The 21,680-nt window shown below is 42.8% G+C and overlaps 1 protein-coding gene across 4 annotated transcripts in view; it reads right to left on the bottom strand.

The window, feature by feature from the left end:
* The window catches only part of OXSR1 (oxidative stress responsive kinase 1), a 122,805-nt gene that overhangs the window by 39,039 nt on the left and 62,086 nt on the right, over nucleotides 1-21,680 (bottom strand). For all 4 annotated transcript variants that reach the window (XM_034759917.1, XM_034759919.1, XM_034759918.1 and 1 more), the window contains one exon: nucleotides 6,959-7,014. In XM_034759917.1, coding sequence (XP_034615808.1) covers nucleotides 6,959-7,014 — 56 coding nt within the window. The remainder of the gene's footprint in view (nucleotides 1-6,958; nucleotides 7,015-21,680) is intronic.

Genomic DNA, 21,680 nt, shown 5'->3' with positions numbered 1-21,680 from the left:
TATCATTTCATGATCACTTTCATTCAAATTGTCTTCACCATCAGATTTGCAACCAACTCCTCCCTGTTAGTCAGAATCAAATGTAAAAAGTCTGTCCCTCTGGTTAATTCCTCCACCTTCTGAAACCAAGTGGTGTCCTGACCACATTTCAGTAACTTACTGGAGATTTTGCGTTTTGCCATACTACTTTTCCAACAGATGTCTATGTAGCTGAAGTCTTCCATTAGTACCAGCTCTTGTGTTTTGGGTATTTGTTTTTTGTTCTAGAAATGCCTCCTCCACCACCTCCTCCTGAATTGGTGGTCTATAGTGATTTCGCCCATTATGTCTTCCCTGCTTTTCCTCCTTTTATCTTCACCCCGAAACTTCCATGTGGTCTGCCTCTCACTTCCTTCTGGACCTCAGAACAAGTGTATATATTCTTGATGCATTATGCAACACCACTTCCCTTTTCTCACTGCCTGTCCTTGCTGAACAAGCTAAACTCTATACCAATATTCTAGTAATAGCTTTTAAAAAATTAGTGCATCTATTAATTTTGAAAAGACTCAATTGCATTTAACTAGAAATATAAGTAAATGCTATACTAGCTAACTACCTGGGAGGAAAAAAAAACAACAGTCTTAATTATGGACCAGAACCAAACCCATCAACTAAATTCAACAGGAGTTTTTTTATATGAGCTTTAGATCAAGCCGCATAACAATTCCTACTTCCGTGGGGTGGAATAATGAACATATGCTATCTGCAAACAAGCCTGAGCTACTTTTAACTCTGAGAAACCAAGGTGTTAGGATTTCCCCAAGCAAAAAATAATGCAGGAGTGCAAATCTAGAAGTGCTAGGGTGCAGCCGAAGTATTTTGAAAGAGGCAATCTAAATGTTTCGTTCGGTGTTGCCTTGCTCTCCCTTCAGTTCTATCACAACTAGTCTGTCCTAAATGTTTTCCTGTTGCAAAGCACAGAGGTTAATTCACTTGAGATTATTAAACCTGCCGAGCAGAAGAGAAAAGCACCACTAAAAGGAAACTGTCTGAGGGAGAATCAAGCGGAAGATGGCAAAATGCTAAGGAAAATGCAAATAATTTTATATAAGATCCTTTTTACTGATTCTTGTTAAGTAATGTTGTTTCCTTTACAAGAAAAGAACAAGAGTGTATAGTAGGATTTGATTTGTAAATATGAATTGGGTTCCCCAATCTCACAGCTGGGGAAGTTGGGAGTTTGAAAGCAGCTATTGCTATCAATTCTCCAAAGCTTGACTCAGTGCCATGGGAATACCGGCATTTACCGGGATAGGTGGACGCTAAGTTTCCATCGGTCGACAGGAACAAAACCCACTAAGTCTCAACACCGCAAAGCTGCTTGATGCCCTAGCTCATGCTAAGCCTTGGCAGGATTCTCAAATTGGACACTCCTCGTCTATCTAGCCTATGATGCCAGACAGTAACTGAACTCACAACACAAGACTAATCTGCACAAAAGTGACAACAGTGAACAGATCGGGAATTTCTAGCCTGGGGTGGGAGTGTGCAGCAGAATACCCTATAGCCCAGTGGTCAGGGTACTCAGCTGGGATGTTAGAGATCTGTTTTAAAATCTTCACACTGCTTACTTTGACACACAGACTTGAACCCAGGTCTCCCGCATCCCAGCTGAGTGCCCTGACCACCCAGTTATTGACTACAATTCCAAGCAGAGCTAAGCACTTAATGATCTTTGAAGGACGTGGCCTAATCCCCACCCTTCTCCTTGGCAATTTCTGCTAAGTAGTTTAGGCAGCTTACTGACTTCTGAGAATCCCATTCTTAGGATAGGTCTAAACACTGTTCAGGTGTATATACACACGCTAGCATGGCTCAAAAAGCAGTATAGATGTGACAAGGTGGGCTTCAGCAACACAAGCACGTACCTAGGGTCCTGGTGTGCCTGTACAGCCCATGCCGCCGCATCTACACTGCTATTTTTAGCTATGCTAGTGCAGGTTGGGAAGGAATTTTCCACCAGGTCAGATTGGCAGAGAACTTGGGGGGTTTTCGCCTCCCTCTGCAGCATGGGGCACAGGCCACTTGCAGGTTTAAAGTAGTATAAATGATGGATTCCCTGTAACTTGCAGTCTTTACATCATGATTTGATGACTTCAATAACTCAGCCAGAGATTAGGGGTCTATTACAGGAGTGGGTAGGTCAGGTTCTGTGGCCTGTCATGTGTAGGAAGTCAGACAGGATGATCATGAGGGTCCCTTTTGACCTTGAAGTCTATGACGGATGCCTACTTGAGCTGCCATCTTATCTCCGACTGAAACATAGAACTACCCTTTGGCACCTAACTCTCCCCATGCATTGTACATGGAACCTGGATGCCTAGCTCTGGGCTCAGGCTTCTACTGGGCAGCAGGACTCCTATGTCCCTCAGTCCATTTCGCCCTAGATGTTAATTGCATCCATTTTGCCACAATGAATTAAGAGAAATCAGGAACAGAATGAACTGGAGAGAAGCTGGCATGAATTAGTGGAAAGTTACATACATTTTGTCGGGCATAGTTAGGGCCAATTTTATGAATAGATAAAGTAAGAGGCGTTAGGCAATTTGCTCAGGATTAGTCAGCAAGTCACTGACTCTCCCCGGGTCTTCTGACTTCTAAACCTATTTTAACCACTACACAATGCTGCCTCCCTAGTAAACAGCATGAACGCTAAGCACAAAAGAAAGCAGCATTTGAAAGACAGTTCAAAATAAATATTGACCAAAAGTCTTTGTTTACAAACCCTCAACAAGGACAGCACAAGATTTCTGTCACCTCAGTATCATACACAAGGATCCTCCAGATGGCAAGTATGGTAATTTCAATAAATATTTAGCCCTTCAACAGCCTCCTGCTTCTCCACTACAATTCAATATGAAAAAATGTAAAACCGCGTTAAATATGGTAGTATCACAATGAATAAGAGCAGGATAAATTATTAGCTTTGCACAAAATATGCCAGGCCAATGTCCCTTTAAAGAAATCAACTTCAGTTTGGATCTAACTGAGCACCTTTGCGTCTGTCAGTGGCAATTTTATTACTTCGCCAGGTGGGTATACATTTAGAGTGGCAAAAAAGAGCTCTGAAGTTGCTAAAATACACTCTCCCTGAGTAAAAACACTGAGTTCTAGCACTTCAACAGGTCTGTTAAGTTCCACCTTTGTGATGGTTGCCATGGAAATTTTTAGAATTTGTACTTCTATCAAATGCTTCTTTAATTCACAGACTATCTCCACTCTGCCTCATGGCCTCATTCCATGACCTTGATTCATGTCACTCTTGAAATGGTTTTCAGACAACACAATTTGGCAATTTAAAATTACAAATAGAATAAATAAAATAAAATAAAATATATGGAGATATACCCATCTCCTAGAACTGGAAGGGACCCTGAAAGGTCATTGAGTCCAGCCCCCCTGCCTTCACTAGTAGGACCAAGTACTGATTTTGCCCCAGATCCCTAAGTGGCCCCCTCAAGTATTGAACTCACAATCCTGGGTTTAGCAGACCAATGAGCTATCCCTCCCTCTAATAGCTAAGAGACATCTGATTTATCTTAAGGGTTTTGATCAGTTATATAAACTAACTGCTTCTATTTTTGGCTGCTGATGGGAATTGCTAGAATGTGCTCCTGTGGACTGTTTACAAGATTAAGATTATTGGTAATTGCATCATGGTAGAGACAAGTCAGCAGGGCCTGATAAAATTCACCCTGGGGTACTTAAGGAACTAGTTGAAGCAATCTCGGAACTGTCAGTGATGATCTTTGAGAATTCATGGAGGATGAGTGAGGTCCCAGAGAACTGGAGAAGGGCAAATGTACCTATCTTAAAAAGGAGGGCAGGGAAGAGGACCTGGGGAATTAGAGACCAGTCAATGTAACTTCGATACCTGGAAAGATGCTGGAACAAATTATTCATCAATCAGTTTGTAAGCATCTAGAGCAGTGGTTCCCAAACTTGTTCCGCTGCTTGTGCGGGGAAAGCCCCTGGCGGGCCGGGCCAGGCTGTTTACCTGCCGCGTTCGCAGGTTCGGCCGATCGCTGCTCCCGGTGGCCGCGGCAGGTAAACAACCCGGCCCGCCAGGGGCTTTCCCTGCACAGACGGCGGAACAAGTTTGGGAACCACTGATCTAGAGGATAATAGGGTTATATGGAATCGCTAATATGGATTTGTCAAGAACAAGTTATGCCAAATCAACCTAATTTCCACCTTTTGGCAGGGTTACAGGCATAGTGGATAGAGATGGGGAGCAGTAGGCGTGATGTATCTTGATTTTTAAGGGTTTTGACACAATCCCATGTTGACATTCTCATAAGTAAACTAGGGAGACGTGTTCTAGATGAAATTACTATAAGATGAGTGCACAACAGGTTGAAAGACTACACAGAGTAGTTATCAATGGTTCACTTTCTGGCATTTGCCTCACCTCCTTGTGTCAGATGCCTGAACAATCTTTAAAAAGGAATACATATTTGGTTCTTAGCCTATATTTTCTTTTAATCTGGAAAGAGGTTATCCCTGTTTTTTGTGTGTTAAAACTTCATTTAAGTATAACACCCCTCTGACAAACTTCCTGCTGTTTGCATCCTCCCACGAAATGCATGAGTTCTCACCAGAAGAATGTTAAAAATCTTCCCCATTGCAGTGTGACGTGATGCTGTGCAGGAGAGAACAAGTCTTGGTACAGAAAGATACAACATTTATCACGCTTCTGTATAAAATAGATTTTACTTTCCCTTAAATGCTCCCAGAGCTCTTAATGCCTGCTATTGTGCTACTTAATGAAGTGAAAGGATTTCATCGCATGTGTCAGCTGATAGTAGGTAATGTGTGACTTCCCAAACTTCTCAATTGGACAAGCCATTTATTGATAAAAGCCTACAATATCCTTCAGTAGTAGTCTAGGATGTAGTATTTTGGCTCATCGTTGTAGAACACTTAGATCTTTTTAAGGAAGAGACTATTAGTAAAGCTGTTACAGTAGGGGAATGAGCTGCTATTCCTGTTTTTTTTAATTCCTGCATCCAGGTTAGTTTGCTGTTACACAAAAGCAAGTCACTTAATGTCTATGTTTTTATCTCATAAGAACACTGAGGCTCAAAGTGTGTAAACTGCTGAGATGATAGGTGCTTTATGTGCATATTTATTATCTCTGTTGGAGGGTTCTCAACTGAGTAATAGGAAGCTTGTAATTTGATCAAATGTCCTAGTTGTGCATTAAAATCTCTTGCTTATGTTGACACCAGGATATTAAAGTCTTGCACCTCAAGGGACATATGGGTGTAACCACACTGATAGGATATCCGTGGGATACTCTATATAGTAATGAGACAGGCCCAAAGCATTGAAACATGGAATCTAGCTAGTCATATACACCATGAACTCAACTCTTCATAACATGTGGTTTTGCTCTAAAGTTCTATGTAAGGACCAGTTTCAGAATCTTTCACAGGATAAGCTGGTGGCAATGTCTAAACTACGAAGGTCAAAGTTCATAAGAGTTGAAGGAAGTGTTTTCCCTTTTGTGAAAGCAACTGTTAGTTTGAACATCTTATTTTTAAAAATCACAAACTGAAAGGGGGGGGGGGTGACACTTAGAATGAAGCCAAGCTGATCAAAACTTACAATCTCCATTCTACAGGAAGTTCCAACACCTCAAAATTTCCTTTCATTACAAATTAGAATAAAATGTCAATTTCCTCAGAAACAGTCTGAAAAATTTCTTTTTGGAAATATGGAAACAGCTCATTGAAGCACTTCATTGACTTTATATTCTATATTTGTTGAAACGAAGCACTTAGACCTTGTTGAAATTTTCCGTTAAATACCCACGAAACACTCCCATGGAACATTTCAGTTTTGCTGAACCAGCCTTTTCCAACAGAAAACTGTTCCATTGGAAAATTATTTTTGATCAGCTCTAGAATGAAATATGCAGAGACAGTTCCTCAGCTGGGGAGTATTGTTATAGCTCCATTGAAGTAGCTGGCACTCAGAGTACCTAAAATAATACAGTCTCTCTCGGGAATACTGACCTTAATTATTTTTAAGTTAATCCCCATTCCCACTTACGCATCCAAAAAACACCTCTGAACCATCAGGAACATCTACTTTGTTACCTTCATCCTCCTGCTTCCCTCCTTTTGCATCTTGTCTCAATTTGATCTGTCAACTCTTTGGGTCAGGAATTATCACTAAGACTGCTTAGGTGGAAAGCACACCAGAGCTCTGATCCTGATTGAATAACTTGAATAAATCTAATTTACCTAAATATTTTTTTAACCATTCTTCCCCTATTTGGGCTTGCATTCCTTCCCCCTTGTTGTTAACATTAACTTTGTTAAGTATCTGGTCCCAATTTACCTTTTTAGTGAAGAATGAAGCAAAACAAGCATTAAATACCTCAGCCTTTTTGATGTTATCTGTTATTAGTTCTCTTGCCCTGCTAAGCGGAGGACCTACATTTTCCCCATAAAGAATATGGGCATCAGCAATTTACTTTAAACAATTCTACCCACTTTCCAGCAGGATGTTATACATCAGTACCATATGTACTTTATACAATGAACTCTTCAATCCTGTGAAGCTTCCGTTTTATGGCTTTGATTAGCTCTGCTGCTTAGTTTAAAAAAAAAAAATCATATTGTCCAAGCAATTGATTTAAAGGACTGGCTTTTGGTTTATGCTGAAATGATTTATTCACATTGACAGAGACCATTTCCAGCACAATAATCTTAAAATATCAAAATAGTGAGAAAAATACGCCAAAAGAAAAACTGCTCCTAGAAATCTTGTTTGAAATACGGGACCATCTGACAGTGTGGCATTTTTTAACTGGGTTTCTATGTGCCATTGCAAGCCACTTTGGCCAAACATGAAGCAATGCAGTGTTGTCCATATTCTCTTTACTCCGAGTTGATAAGGAAGTTACCTGCAATCTGTACTGAGCCATCTTCTCCAAGAAGAATATTCCCTGCTTTCACATCCCTGCAGAAAATAAAGCAACAATATGTTTTACTTATGAAGCAAAGATATTACAAACTATTTTGCCCACACACGACATAGGACTGGAATGTGGATTTGGCTGGGTGAGGGGATGTATTAGGGCCCTGAAAGTCTCTTTATCCTTCATGACTTCCTCAGAAGCAGCTCCTCTCGTCCTTCTGGAGCAGTCCTGAAAGCAGTAGCAGCTCAGGTGTAGATCAGTTCCAGGGCTGAACGCCACATGCTCACTCCCAAGTTAATGTTCGCAAGGTTCTTCCAAACACCAGCATGGGATATCTGCTTGACATCCCACCCCCCCCCCACCCCCAAAAAGCACACATCAGAACAAAATCAGACAAAAACTGCCCCGGGATAGGGATTCTAAATATACTTTTAGTAACAGTAAACTGGAGTTGACAGCATCATTTTGAAGAATATTTGAATAACTATTTAACATCCTGCCAATTGTGAATTTGTTCCTAGCAGTGGCCATCTTGAGAAAACATGTATTTGCATCAGTAGTGCAAGAGCGAAGTAGAGAGTGACCAGATCCCAATCTGCCTTAATCTAAGAATTTAAAGGCATATACATGGGAGCACTAATATAGTAATATTAATTACTATTCTGCACTTTAAGCCAATTTTATAGCTTAATGGGATTCACAAGTTATTTAGAGGCTGTTGCATTGTGCAGTATCAGTGACAAAAAATAAAACTTACTTCTATGAAGGTAGTATACCACCAGTGTTTACTGAACATCCCCAATACAGTAATACAATAGCTTCCCATATATTACAAGCCTGAAATATGTTTGTGATAAAGCCCCATTTAGTTGCCTATCACTGATGTACAGTGGATACTAAAAAAGTTGTAATATTATAGCATGTAAGCGTGACTTGTTGAAAAAGGTCTTTGGGAAGTGAATTAATTACTTGTTAAGGATGCTGAATGGACAGGCATAGATAATCGTGTTCTAGTTACAGAGTAGGGACATCACAAGGCTGCAGCAGTACAAAGATTTGCCACTATGTGACTAAACCCAGACTTGGATGGGTTCTCTCCATGGATTATTCAATTCTCAGTGTGTCTGCTGAGACTGCCAATAAGGGGGCTACGTGCATTGGTGGCATAGCCATGTTGGTCTCAGGATATTAGAGAGACAAGGTGGGTGAAGTAATATCTTTTACTGGACCACCTTCTGCTGGTGAGAGCGAGCAGCTTTCAAGCTATGCAGAGCTCTTAGGTCTGGGAAAGGTACTCAGTGTCACAGCTAAGTACAAGGTGGAACAGATCGTTTAGCATAAACAAATTCATAACTTTGCTAGACACTAAAATCATGGACTGAGTAGACACACTGGATTTATGGCTTATTACAACAATCTATAACCCTCTAACAACCCACCCCTAGCTGTGTCCCCCCCCCCCCCCCCCCACACACACACTTCCCTTCCCCCCTACGACTGGAGAGGTGTTAACCGGCCACTTCACCTTGAATGCTCTCTTACAATGTATTAACTATTATATTGCCTCTCACCTACCCTCTCTCTCTAATAAGGGACTAGAGAGACAAGCTGGGTGAGGTAATATCTTTTATTGGGCCAACTTCTGTTGGTGAGGGAAACAAGCTTTCGAACTACACAGAGCTCTTCTTCAGGTCTGGAAAAGGTACTAAGTGTCACAGCTAAACACAAGGTGGAACAGCTTATTTAGCATAAAATAGTTAATGCGTATTAATAGAACACTTCACCTTGAAAACTCCTCTCTTTCACCAACAGAAGTTAGTCCAATAAAAGAGACTACTTCACCCACCTGTCCCTCTAATATCCGAGGACCAACACAACTACAACAAAACTAAAAACAATAACGGGGGTCATTCATAAGTGGAACAACTGTCCACTGCAAGCTAGACAGACCAACTCATTTCACCCAGGTCAAAGACTTAAGTTTGTTTTTGTGTACATATACACACCCACCCACACAAAGCTATTATCAAAAAGGAAACCAGTTTTCATAGTGAAGATGGGCATTATTTATGCACTTTTTCCTATAAATAAATCTCCACACAACATGGTCAAGAAAGCAGTATCATGCAAACAGATCAGCTTCTATATGCTAGAGACTTTAAGACCTCATTTTACAAACCTACGTTTATACATTTCCCTTAATTCCGAAAAGTATCACAGCATTTTTTTTTTGGGGGGGGGGGGGGAGGGGAGGAAGAGGAGGACAATAATGGGTTAAAAACCATGTTAAAAGTATAGCTCTGTCATTTCCTCCCCCAAGCTCTTCTTGTAATATTGCAGTAAGAGGACAACATTTAAAATCCCAGTACAATTAGCATTTGAAAGAGTTGTTTACTCTTTTCTGTTTAAAGCAGTAAGAAATGAAGCCTTTCCTGCATTCGGTCACAGGCAAGCCCTCTTGGTGCATATGAAGATGGATTCCACCAGGATTCTGTCCCTAACAGCACCTGTAGCTAGGAAAGTTTAGAAGCTGCTAAAGGCTGAACTGCAAATGCCACCAGTTCGCTAGCTACGGATTTGGCCTTTGTTCAGCAAGAAGTATGTGCTAGATATATGCAAAGCCAGTTCCAGGAATCCCTCCTGGCACTTACCCATGTGCAGAGGTTGCTCAGTGAAGCCCTCTGGATAACTGGCGGAATAAGTCACTTCCTACAGCAAGTTCTCCAAGCCATTTCCTTCTGGCTGCCCCTGGGTCTCTCCCAAGACATACTGATTTACAACAACTTGCAGCTTACAATGGTGTTGGGGTAGGGGAGAGAAGGGGAGGGTTGTGTTTGGGAGGAACAGAACGGCATGCATGGCCCCATGTGGCTAGACCCACCTAATACAGGAAGAACTGGTACTCAATGGCTCTTACTAAGAATCCAGCACTGTACATGACAGTAGTTTTCAAGGTAAGATTGGTCCATCACTGGCTTGTGCAATGGTACAAAGCCTTTCATAGTTCACCCTATGGCTACACTGCATCACAGCTGGCTAACCCACTAAGTGGAATTTGATGTATATTCAATCAAGTACTAGAGATAAAACTTGGCTGACATTTATGAAGCAAAGTCAGCTAAGGGAGAAACATTAACGGTCATGCACTGTGTTATTTAGAAACCAGTTATGTTTCCATTTACACAGAAACAATTGGGTAACAAGCTCCACACAGACTCTGAGAATGCCAGATTGCCCCACCCTTGCCAAGATACATTGCTGAATAATACTGGGGCATCCAGAGAGAGTTAAGGCAGGCATTTAAAATGCATCTAGTAAAAACTTCAGCAGAAAAATCCTTCTAATCCTTGAATCCCCTAAGTTCTCATACATGCTTGTTAAGATGTCTATTAAAATGGTGCTCTATGCCAGCAAGTTAAAAAAGTATGGATTGGATGACTGGACTATAAGGTGGATAGAATGCTGGCTAGATTGTCAGGCTCAACGGCTCAATGTCTAGTTGGCAGCCGGTACCAAGCGGAGTGCCCCAGCGGTCGGTCTTGGGGCCAGTTTTGTTCAACATCTTTATTAATGATCTGGATGATGGGATGGATTGCACCCTCAACAAGTTCGCAGATGACACTAAGCTGGGGGGAGAGGTAGATACGATGGAGGGTAGGGACAGAGTCCAGAGTGACCTAAACAAATTAGAGGATTGGGCCAAAAGAAATCTGATGAGGTTCAACAAGGACAAATGCAGAGTCCTGCACTTAGGAAAGAAGAATCCCATGCACTGCTACAGGCTGGGGACCGACTGGCTATGCAGCAGTTCTGCAGAAAAGGACCTGGGGTTACAGTGGACGAGAAGCTGGATATGAGTCAACAGTGTGCTCTTGTTGCCAAGAAGGCCAACTGCATATTGGGCTGTATTAGGAGGAGCATTGCCAGCAGATTGACAAAAGCGATTATTCTACTCTATTTGGCACTGGTGAGGCCACACCTGGAGTACTGCATCCAGTTTTGGTCCCCCCAGCTACAGAAGGGATGTGGACAAATTGGAGAGAGTCCAGTGGAGGGCAATGAAAATGATTAGGGGGTTGGGGCACATGACTTATGAGGAGAGGCTGAGGGAACTGGGGTTATTTAGTCTGCAGAAGAGAAGAATGAGGGGGGGATTTGATAGCAGCCTTCAACTACCTGAAGGGGGGTTCCAAAGAGGATGGAGCTTGGCTGTTCTCAGTGGTGGCAGATGACAGAAGCAGCAGCAATGGTCAGAAGCAGCAGCAATGCAGTGGGGGAGGTCTAGGTTGGCTATTAGGAAACACTATTTCACTAGGAGGGTGGTGAATCACTGGAATCAGTTGCCTAGGGAGGTGGTGGAATCTCCATCCTTTTTAAGGCCCAGCTTGACAAAGCCCTGGCTAGGATGAGTCCTGCTTTGAGCAGGGGATTGGGCTAGATGACCTCCTGAGGTCTCTTCCAACCCTAATCTTCTATGATTAGAAGAGGAGAGTGATAGCAAGGCACTTCCTCCCCCCACAATGTTACCACAGAGGCTCAGTCTCACATGGCTTACTCCTCCTCCTCCTCTGAAGGCCAGGCTTGCTCTGCATCATCCTCTTCCTCCCATCCACTCAGTGACAACAGTACCAAGAGCGCCAGCCGCAGCGAACGCCTCCAGAGTGGACAGCTCTGCGATAGTGCTGGCACTGCGCTGTCCCTTCGGTGTCAACTGCTCAGCTAGGACCGGACTCAACGACGAATGGGCCGGAGGCAATGATGCCACCTGCGATGCTGAGGCAGAGGAGCAGCGTGACTTAGGTTGCACCCTGCTCTGCTCTCCATGCCTGGCCTTCAAAGTAGGGGAACACTTCCTCTCTGCCAGATGCTTCTTATGCATCTTTCTCGGCACCAGGGATGGCAAATGGTGCCAGGACTCCCATATGGCAGGAGGAGCACTCCGTACCGATGCGGAGGTACTCTGTGCCGCGTCTGACTGGAAGGTCTGAGAGCTGCTTCCATCAATAGGAACTCTAACTTGGCCTCCCAGTCCTCCTTCACATGGGGTTTAAATTTGCGGCACATCTATACAGCGATGTGCAACATGAGCCTCACTCAAGCACCTCAGGCAACAAAAAATGCAGGTCACTCAAAGGCACAGGGCTTGAAGTCCAGTGACAGAGGCACGCCTCGGCACTGGAAACAGATGAAACTCTACTGACGGAGAAGCACTAACTAAACAACTATTTACACTCTCACTATACACAATATGAAGAAACGAAGAACAACAAAGACCACTGAGAACAGCTTGCCACAGCAAGGAAAGCTGTCCCAGCAACTGTCATAGGTGGTAAGAAGGAATGAGGGGGAGCAGGGTCGGTTAGGCCACTTATACCAGCACTACAAGGGCACAGCACCAGGGGGCGCCAGAAACATCCCAATGGGTATCACCGAGGGAAAAATTTCTGGCGACTGTGCTCAGGGTGCACCTGCACCTACAGTGGAATCGACATGTGCAAGCACTCGAACACCACAGAAAGTGTGTTATAAATACACAGTCATGTAACAGAAAACCTACAGGGAAAGGATTCTTCACTTGCAGCACGACAAGTTATACAAGCCAATCAAATGCTTATCTTCTTGGCAAATGCTTGTCTCTCCACCTCCACAGACCACAATAGGTAGAGATGGATGAGACCTGTCACAAGAAATAATCAAGCCCATCCTCCCTGCAAAGGCAGGTTCTAATCCCAATAGAGGACATACAAGATATTAATACGATACCATGGCTTATTTTAGCTGAAATGTATCACTTCTTTCAGTGGATCCATGCTGTGTGGTACAACTGTTTTTTCTCATACCGTACTGAGAGTGAGATTAGTGCCATAGCTGACTTTTTATTAAAATGTTTTAAGTACAGAGTTCCAGCAAAAGACTTTTTCATCTATCCTTAGCATATAGAATAGGCAGAGGTTATGGAAATTTGAAAAAATAAAATGGAAAGGAGCTGTTGGTACTTTGTACAAAATCAGGTACCAACAGCTGTCCCAACAAGTCTTACGCCTAACAAGGATCTCTAGTCACAAACTAGAGATCTTATAAAAGGGAAAGAGTACCAAACAAATCAGTTCTAGCCGGATTAAAATATGCCTCAAAAGCCACACTGCACCATCTCAGGATTATTTGAGTAGCTATAAGACATACTGAATTGCTCATGTAGTGAAAAAAAGTTGCAAAAATTGTATTATAATAATTCATATTGTGAATGCTGCTGTGTCTGTCAGACACAGAAGGTGATGCACCGAAAGGTCTAGTAGTGTCTGCATCTGGAATTCTAGAATAGAAGGGGACAATAGATAGGTCACAATTTTACTGTTCAGGATCTTGTTACAATTCCTGCTGTTTTCTACAGAATCTTATTACTCACTTTTAAAAGTTTATTTTTCTTCCATGCCACCACTAGCTAGTGGCTAATGCAAGGGACTGGGAGTCCAGAAGCATGGTTTCTATTCCCAGGTCTGAGACCAAGTAGCTGTATGACCTTGGGGAAGTCACAAACCCTTGGTGCTCCAGCTATAAAACAGGGTAAGTTACCTCACAGAGATATTGTGAAGCATAACAGATTAGTGTGAAAAGTGCTGTGTGGTGCAAGCACAGAATACCTATAATTAAGTCTGCAAGTCAGTCATGGAAGTCACGGATTCCGAGACTTTTCAGGACCTCCGTGACTTCTGCAGTAGCTGGTGCAGCTGGCCCAGGGCTGCCTGAGCAACTCGGGTGGTCCCCAGGCCAGCCACACTGACTGCTGCTGGAGCAGTCTTGAGCCACCGTGCCCCTTCCTCCTCCCCAGCAGCAGAAGGAGGAATGTGTGTGTGGGAGGGGGCTCAGGGCTGAGGCAGGGTGTTGGGGTGCGGGAGGGAGTGAAAGTTCTGGGCAGCACCTACCAGGGAGGGGAGGGGGATGGAGCTCCCTGGAAGCGGCAACATGTCCCTACCTTGGTTCCTAGGCGAAGGTGTGGCCAGGCAGCTCTGCGCACAGCCTTCACCTGCAGGCACTGCCTCCACAGCTCCCACTGGCCGTGGTTCCTGGCCAATGGAAGCTGCAGAGCAAGTGCTCAGTGCTGAGGCAGCGTGCGGAGACCCCCCCTGGCTGTGCCTCTGCCTAGGAGCCGCAGGGACATGCCAGCCACTTCCAGGAGCCAGGTAGGGAGCCTGACAACCCTCTTGCCCCCGCAACACACCCGGGCTGCCCCCTGCCCCAGAGCACCTGCAGTGCCCCCAGGCCGCCCCCTGCCCCAGAGCCAAGTTTTAGTCAGGGGTATATAGTACAAGTCACAGACAGGTCACGGGATGTGAAGTTTTGTTTACGGCCCATGACCTGTCCATGACTTTTACTAAAAATGTCCATGACAAACATATAGCCTTACCTATAATTGACATTTGGTGAGAAACGGAGGGGAAAGGGAGAGTGAAACATGCTTCCACCATCACACCCTACTGGAATAATCAGGGTATTTTAAAGTAAATTTAACCGATACTCCCTGCCACCCAGCAGGGGGCTTCTGTCCAGGTGTTCCTGAAAGCTGAGTTTCCATGTCGCAGTCCAAAGGCTAGAAATAGACTGGGAAATTCTCCTGCGTTCATCCACTGAATTCTTGGATTTCCTGATCTCATTTCCTCTATAGCAATTGCAATAGAGGGCGAGCACAAAGCTTCTTTAACAGCTACTAGAAACGGTTACATAAATCAATGAGAAAGCATACTGTGGAGTCACAACGTCTGCTTCTTACCTCTAGGGAGCCAAATAATTTTGCAGTGCCCAGTCTCAGGCACTAGTAATGGATGAGAGATTCCAGGTTTGAGCTTGGTTTGCATTTCAAAACCTAATGTCAGATTTAGGTTATGTAAATGGCTGGATATACTTGCTGATGTGGCAATACGGATATATATACTACGGGGCTCCAATGCTCATTTAAAAACACATTCCTAACTCATGTCTGTTTATCTGTGAAAACTGAGGGACAGAAGCAGGAGGAGGCACTTCCCAGTTCTCAACCTCCTTCCCCAAAAGCTGGAAGTAGCTCTCAGGCTAGGCCAAAGTAGTGAGGGGGGAAGGAAGTTCCCTTGATTTATAATTGAATTGAATGTTTACACATGTAAAGAGACCTTTAAAATGGAAACAGTCATCCTTTGAGCCACTGATCTTAAATCAGTGTTGCTTTCCAGGTTTCCATTGCACATTACATTTCTCCCTCTGGTACAACAATCAGAGACTCACTGACTGCTGAATGATCTCTCTCCTATGTAAAAAGCTTTACAAGATTTCTGTTTTTAATAGAAGAGAGGATACAATGTGGCCTTGTCAAGGCTGCTTCCCCACTCTGAACTTTAGGGTACAAATGTGGGGGCCTGCATGAAACTTCTAAGCTTAACTACCAGCTTAGATCTGGTCCGCTGCCACCACTCCCAAATGTGCTAATTCTCTTCCGTGGGTAGCCTTGAGAGACTCTTCACCAATTCCCTGGTGAATACAGATCCCTTGGATCTTAAAACAAGGAGAAATTAACCATCCTCCTCCTTTCTCCCACCAACTCCTGGTAGATCAAGATCCAACCCCCCTGGATCTACAAGGAAAAAATCAATCAGGTTCTTAAAAAGAAGGCTTTTAATTAAAGAAAAAGGTAAAAATCATCTCTGTAAAATCAGGATGGAAAATAACTTTACAGGGTAATCAAACTTAAAGAGCCCAGAGGAATCCCCTCTAGCCTTAGGTTCAAAGTTACAGCAAACAGAGGTAAACACCCTAGTAAAAGGTACATTTACAAGTTGAGAAAACAAAGATAAAAACTAACACGCCTTGCCTGGCTGTTTACTTACAAGTTTGAAATATGAGAGACTTGTTCAGAAAGATTTGGATTAATGTCTGGGCCCTCTTAGTCCCAAGAGCGAACCACCACCAAAACAAAGAGCACAAACAAAACCCTTCTCCCCCCCCCCCGCCCCCACAAGATTTGAAAGTATCTTGTCCCCTTATTGGTCCTTTGGGTCAGGTGTCAGCCAGGTTACCTGAGCTTCTTAACCCTTTACAGGTAAAAGGATTTTGGAGTCTCTGGCCAGGAGGGATTTTATAGTACTGTACACAGGCTGGCTGTTACCCTTCCCTTTATAGTTATGACAGGCCTATTATACATTTACACCTTCTATCCAAAACCATTTCTGTTAGACTTGTGAAATTTCAAGTGTATATTACTAAACTAATATAGTAAGTGGCCTATTTCTCATGCTTTAACGGAATTCTGTGATGGATGGAATAAAAATACAAACACCATTTTCCCCATCCTGGAAACACTATGGTCCAGTCAGTATAGAGCCTGGAAAGAATAGCAACCTGGAATAATTCAAGAACCTTCATTGACTTTGGGTTTAAGGGATCCCCAATTAAGTAACTCAGTTACACTAAGGAGAGAAAATCTGGTTCATTATGATGAACCATGGGTATTATCCATCTTAAAACAGTCTTTGAAGTGGTTTATTCACTGTAGACATGCTGTACTGTAAATGGAAAATGAGATGAAGATTGCTTATTGAATCCACTGCTTTATTGACTAGAATGATGTGGGAAGACTCATCTATATTGGGTAACAGCGTTGACAAATCAGAAGGTGCCTTAAGTAAGGCAGTGATGACATGAAGTGAACGATCCTTCCATTTCTAAAATTGAAAAAAGTGGTTGCGTGTTTCACCTGCAATAACTAACAGTTGCTGTGATGCAAGTAGAAGATGGAGATGATCCACTCAAGGTCTCTCCCAAATAATTCTAACAACTCAGGAATTGCTAAAAATGACACTAGTTTCATATCTTACTAAGTAATCTCTCTACAGACCACTGAATTCCAAAACACAATCAGAGCTGAACCCACACAACAAGTTTGAAAGTTGTCCTGGTTACTATTTCATGATATATTTTTCTCCATTCATTACTAAGCAGCTTGATTTACCAAGTACTGAGGAGGAAATTCAAACAAGCTTTCTTGCTTTTAAATTTCCTAGTAACAAGTATGACTACAAAGAACAAAGAAAAGGAGAATCAGTAAGATTAAGATCTTTCATATCTCCCTGCAAGCATCGCGCTCAGGCTCATGACAAAGGTCTGAAGTGAAGAACAAAAAAATAGTGTGGAGTTCATTTCCTAAACACAAATAAAATGCTTTGATAAATCCAGCACTCACAGAAATGGTGAAGCACATGACACTTAGGCCAGGGATCACAATGGAAAGGTAAGCAGTGCTGCAAGTGGTCCAAGTAGGGTGACCAGACAGCAAATGTAAAAAAAAATCGGGATGGGGGGAAATAGGAAAAAGACCCCAAAATCGGGACTGTCCCTATAAAATTGGGACATCTGGTCACCCTGGTCTGAGCCTGAAGTACCAAAGTGAGATTTATATTGAGTAGATCTTCTAGGTTTTACAAACTGCACAGACACAGTGGTATCTGATCAGCCTTCTTTCTTACACACTTTTATCAGCAGTGACAATGTCATTAGGCTTCAGAGCTATCATCACTTCCCTTGAAGTGGATAAGGGCACTCTTCACAGGAACTATTGTTTCTGGCTGTCGGCAGCCTCAGGCAAATGTCATTGTCTCAGGTTTACCTATGGTTCATACTGGAAGATTGTCTGAGACCATGCAGGTTAGGCACTTATTAAAAATGAATTCCAAGATGATAAAGTACAAGTTGTCGCCACCAGGACAGAGCACTAGCTTGTTAAGTCACCACAATTTGATCTAATTTGGTTCCTGCTCTTAGACACAGAGATGCAACAGTGCCATGTGCCCTCTTATCACAGATACTGTGCTAGACATTCTGTGAAGCTGTGCTAGACATTCTGGGATCTGTTCTTCCCTACAATGATTGCTTAAGGCTGTAAACAAAAATTCTCATAGTTTTGGATAAAGTTTTCAAATAAAACAGAAATGAGCAATTTATAATGAGCTAACAGTTACTGCTGTCCCTCATTCTTACTGAGAAAGACAATGACTAAATCCCATGAGAAGTGTGACTTAATCCAGGTTTCTGTGAATTTAGAGTCCTTGAAGGGCACCATATTGACAGCACTGGCTACCAGCAACCTCTGTTTGTCCACAGAACAAATGTTGCTTATCGATCTGCCTCACCCCAGACCTAGAACAGCCTTGGCGGGTGGCAAGGTAGTTCAGTTTCCATTCCCCTTCAGACACTTGTCTCTCGAGCCCGACTGTGCACCAGTCGCAGTAGATTTCTATATAGGCACTTTCCTACTGGATACTGGGTTTTGGCATGATACCAGCTCATTTCCCATAGGCTACAGAATGGCCATAAAATAGTAACCGCTTTCAGCCACTACCAACTTGGCCTGGTTTCAAACTGGCAATTAGAGATGAAAGGCTCCATATCGTGTTACCAATCCCTTGAGCTATTCAGTTCCCATTGGGTTTGTCTTTTTTCAAATGCATTCACTAAAACAAATTTGTAGTGCCGGAAAAAAAAAAAGTTACACTATTGTTACTAAAATAACAACTACAGCACTTAACAGTCTCCATGGCAATTATAAGAATACTGGGATCCAGTTTTACTGCACCACCTGCCAGCAGACCTGTCAATGCATTACTCAGCTACAAGGAAATGAAGTTGGTATACAGAGTTCTGCCAATACACTTCCAGAGCCACCTTCACATTAACCCCTACCAGAGCCAGTTTACTGCAATCAGCAATCACATAGGTATTTGTCCAATTTATTGCAGCTGTAGTCACTTAGAAAGGTGCAATCTTTGACTACTATTCTCAGCCACAAACCAAATTTTTCAGCTGTGACTTAGTTGAAGTTAGTTGTAATGTGGGCAGGGAAGTTAAAAAGAATGGATTGTTAACCTCAGTCTCTCTTTAGCTCCCTCACATGTGCACCCCCACAACCTCCACTCGGCCTTCTCCCATTCATCTGGCAAGCACCTATTAAGTCTCCTCTTTGATTTCCTTCACTGCATTTTTCCTCTTCCTTCGTGCGCCCTCCCCAAGTCAGGAGACCAAGCCACCTCATTTGGCGTGAACATCAGGAACGGTGTTTCTTCTTCACAACATTCAGTTGGACACCATGGCACTCTCCCCTACAAGACTGATAATTTTGAAGAGGGGGAATATTTTCAAGATAAATGATTGCCCTGCATCAGTGTATACAGGCAGCTTCAACAAAGAACACCACAGGTGCTGCCTCTACAGGTAAAGATGAGCCAGCAAGTGAATGCCTAAATGTACTGGTGCCTGTTTTCGATGCAAGGCCAATATTTTCAATATATATAATTTTTAGCCACTTACTGAACCTTTTCCTATTTGGAAAACATTATTTGACTAAAGAATTCTGTGATTCTCAGATCCTGAAAAGTCTTAATTTACATATGAGTATTTGTGATTTATCATTTCGCCTGGGTTGAAATTTCAATTACACAACAGTTAATCATGAACAGAAAAATAATTTCAATTAAAATAGGGAGAAAGACAAAGAGACGCTGAAGGAGTTAATCAGCATGATTCATTTGTCAGGTTGCCATAAAAAGCGTCACCTGAAAAAGCATTAAACTTAACTTTGACTAATTCATTGTAAGTTCAGTAATTTCAAAAGCTCTGTGGTTACTTTTGCTTTAGTTACATATTGCATGGAGTCATCCATCAAACTCCCAGACATCTGATAATCCCCGATCATATACACAGAAGAATCAGAGTCCAAATCAGGAGAGGTGCAAAATATCTACAGCATTATCTGGAACTGACCTGCCAGCTTAGTCACAAAATGGGCTTGTCTCGCTTGTTTGACTTCTGTGGAAACTTCATCGGGTGCAGACCTGAAGCCCTGCTCATGAAAGCAATCCCACGGATATCAGATAGCTCACACAATGGCTGCAAAATTTGGCCCTTAATCTTTAGCACACTGGCTAGTTCTCAGGTGTTTAATACTTTAGACACTGGGTAGATTCTTAGGGTTTCAGATAGTCAGTGGGGTCACTGTGCTAGAAAGGGAGGATTGACTTCTGGCTATGGAGGTCAAATAAGGACAAGAATGGATGTATGCAGTAAGACATGGCCAAGTGCAGATGAGTGTATAACAGACTGTCTGCTTCTGCCTCTGGGGTACTGGAAGTGGTGCCTCATGCTTTAGGAGGCAAACAGGAAGTGTGGCTTCTGCTATTTGAAACCTACAAGGAATTGACAAACTAGTGATGTTAAGGTTGAGAAGCAACTGGAGAAATAAGCTGTATTTTTAAAAGGCATCTCATTAAAGTGCAGCCAACCTTTACTGACATGTACCACTTTTCCCTTTGCTTTTCAGATGGTAAGCTCTGTGGGCAAGGGACTCTGCTAGGTAACTTAATTTCCCCATTTAAGAAGGCACATTATATATATATTCAGCTGATATACTTTTTAAATATTCAGTCTCTACTTATTTTACAGCAATAGCTGTTTGTCCTCTGATTAGGTCAAAAGTTCCCAAAGTCATCCTTTAGGGCGGCTCTGCCAATGGCCTGGTGTCAAGGTTGGCCAGATGTGCTACTTACATTTATTCTACTGTACTGTGACTAAATGTATACAGACAATTTTCTGCTAGGTGTGATATATGACTCAAGTGTTCCAGCTACATTTGTGTAATTGACTGAACAAACATTTCGTTGTGCTAGATATTTAAAAAATAAGAGCGCAAGTAGCTAACAGAAGGCTTGTACTCCACAGCCCTGACCTGATTTCACACCCTGCTTTATACCTGTACTCAGAAGCCCCATGTTACAAGCATCTTTCAGGTGGCAGTGATCACCAGATGGATTTCCTCCAGAACCAGTAGATCTTTGGTCAGCTCAAAAAGTTAGTTACATTAAACACTTCCTGTCAGAACTGCAGCCGCAAACCTTTCTTCCCTCATAAGAACATATGAATGGCCATAATGAGTCAGACCAAAGGTCCATCTAGCCCAATATCCCGTCTTCCAACAGTGGCCAATGCCAGGGACTTCAGAGGGAACGAACAGAACAGGTAATAATCAAGTGATCTATCACATACTGCCCATTCCTAGCTTCTAGTAAACAGGATAGGGACACCATCCCTGCCCATCCTGGCTAATAGCCATTGATGGACATATTCTCCATGAACTTGTCTAGTTCCTTTTTGAACCCTGTTATAATCTTGGCCTTCCCAACATCCTCTGGCAAGGAGTTCCACAGGCTGACTCTGTGTTGTGTGATGAAATACTTCCTTATGTTTGTTTTAAACCTGCTGCCTATTAATTTCATTGAGGGGGGGAGAGGGAGGCGCCTAGTTCTTTTGTTTCTCACAGGCACATTGCTTTCTTCCTGCAACCAGTATGAAATCCTCTCTTTACAATGCAGATGGGACACGCTCCAAAACCTTGCCTTTGTAGTTGGTCAGTCATCCTTCCACCTAGCTCTACAGTAGAACTTTCCAGACTGCTTTGCCCCACATGCTGCTGGTATCACTCTACTTTCAGTGTGTGTATTCTCTTGTGGCGGCATTATGAGATAGCTGTCCAGATTTTCCCAGAATGTACAGACACAAACCAGATTCTGAGTGTGGTACTTGTGACTCATGGTTGTGGACATAAAGATGCAGCAATGACAAAGCGCAACCAAGTTTGCTGTATTTAATTCAGGACATTGACCTAACTAATTAGAAAAGTACAATGGTATTTGTG

Source organism: Trachemys scripta, chromosome 2 (assembly GCF_013100865.1).
Source record: "Trachemys scripta elegans isolate TJP31775 chromosome 2, CAS_Tse_1.0, whole genome shotgun sequence".
NCBI classification, from domain to species: Eukaryota; Metazoa; Chordata; order Testudines; family Emydidae; genus Trachemys; species Trachemys scripta.
This window is presented reverse-complemented; position numbering and strand designations above follow the sequence as displayed.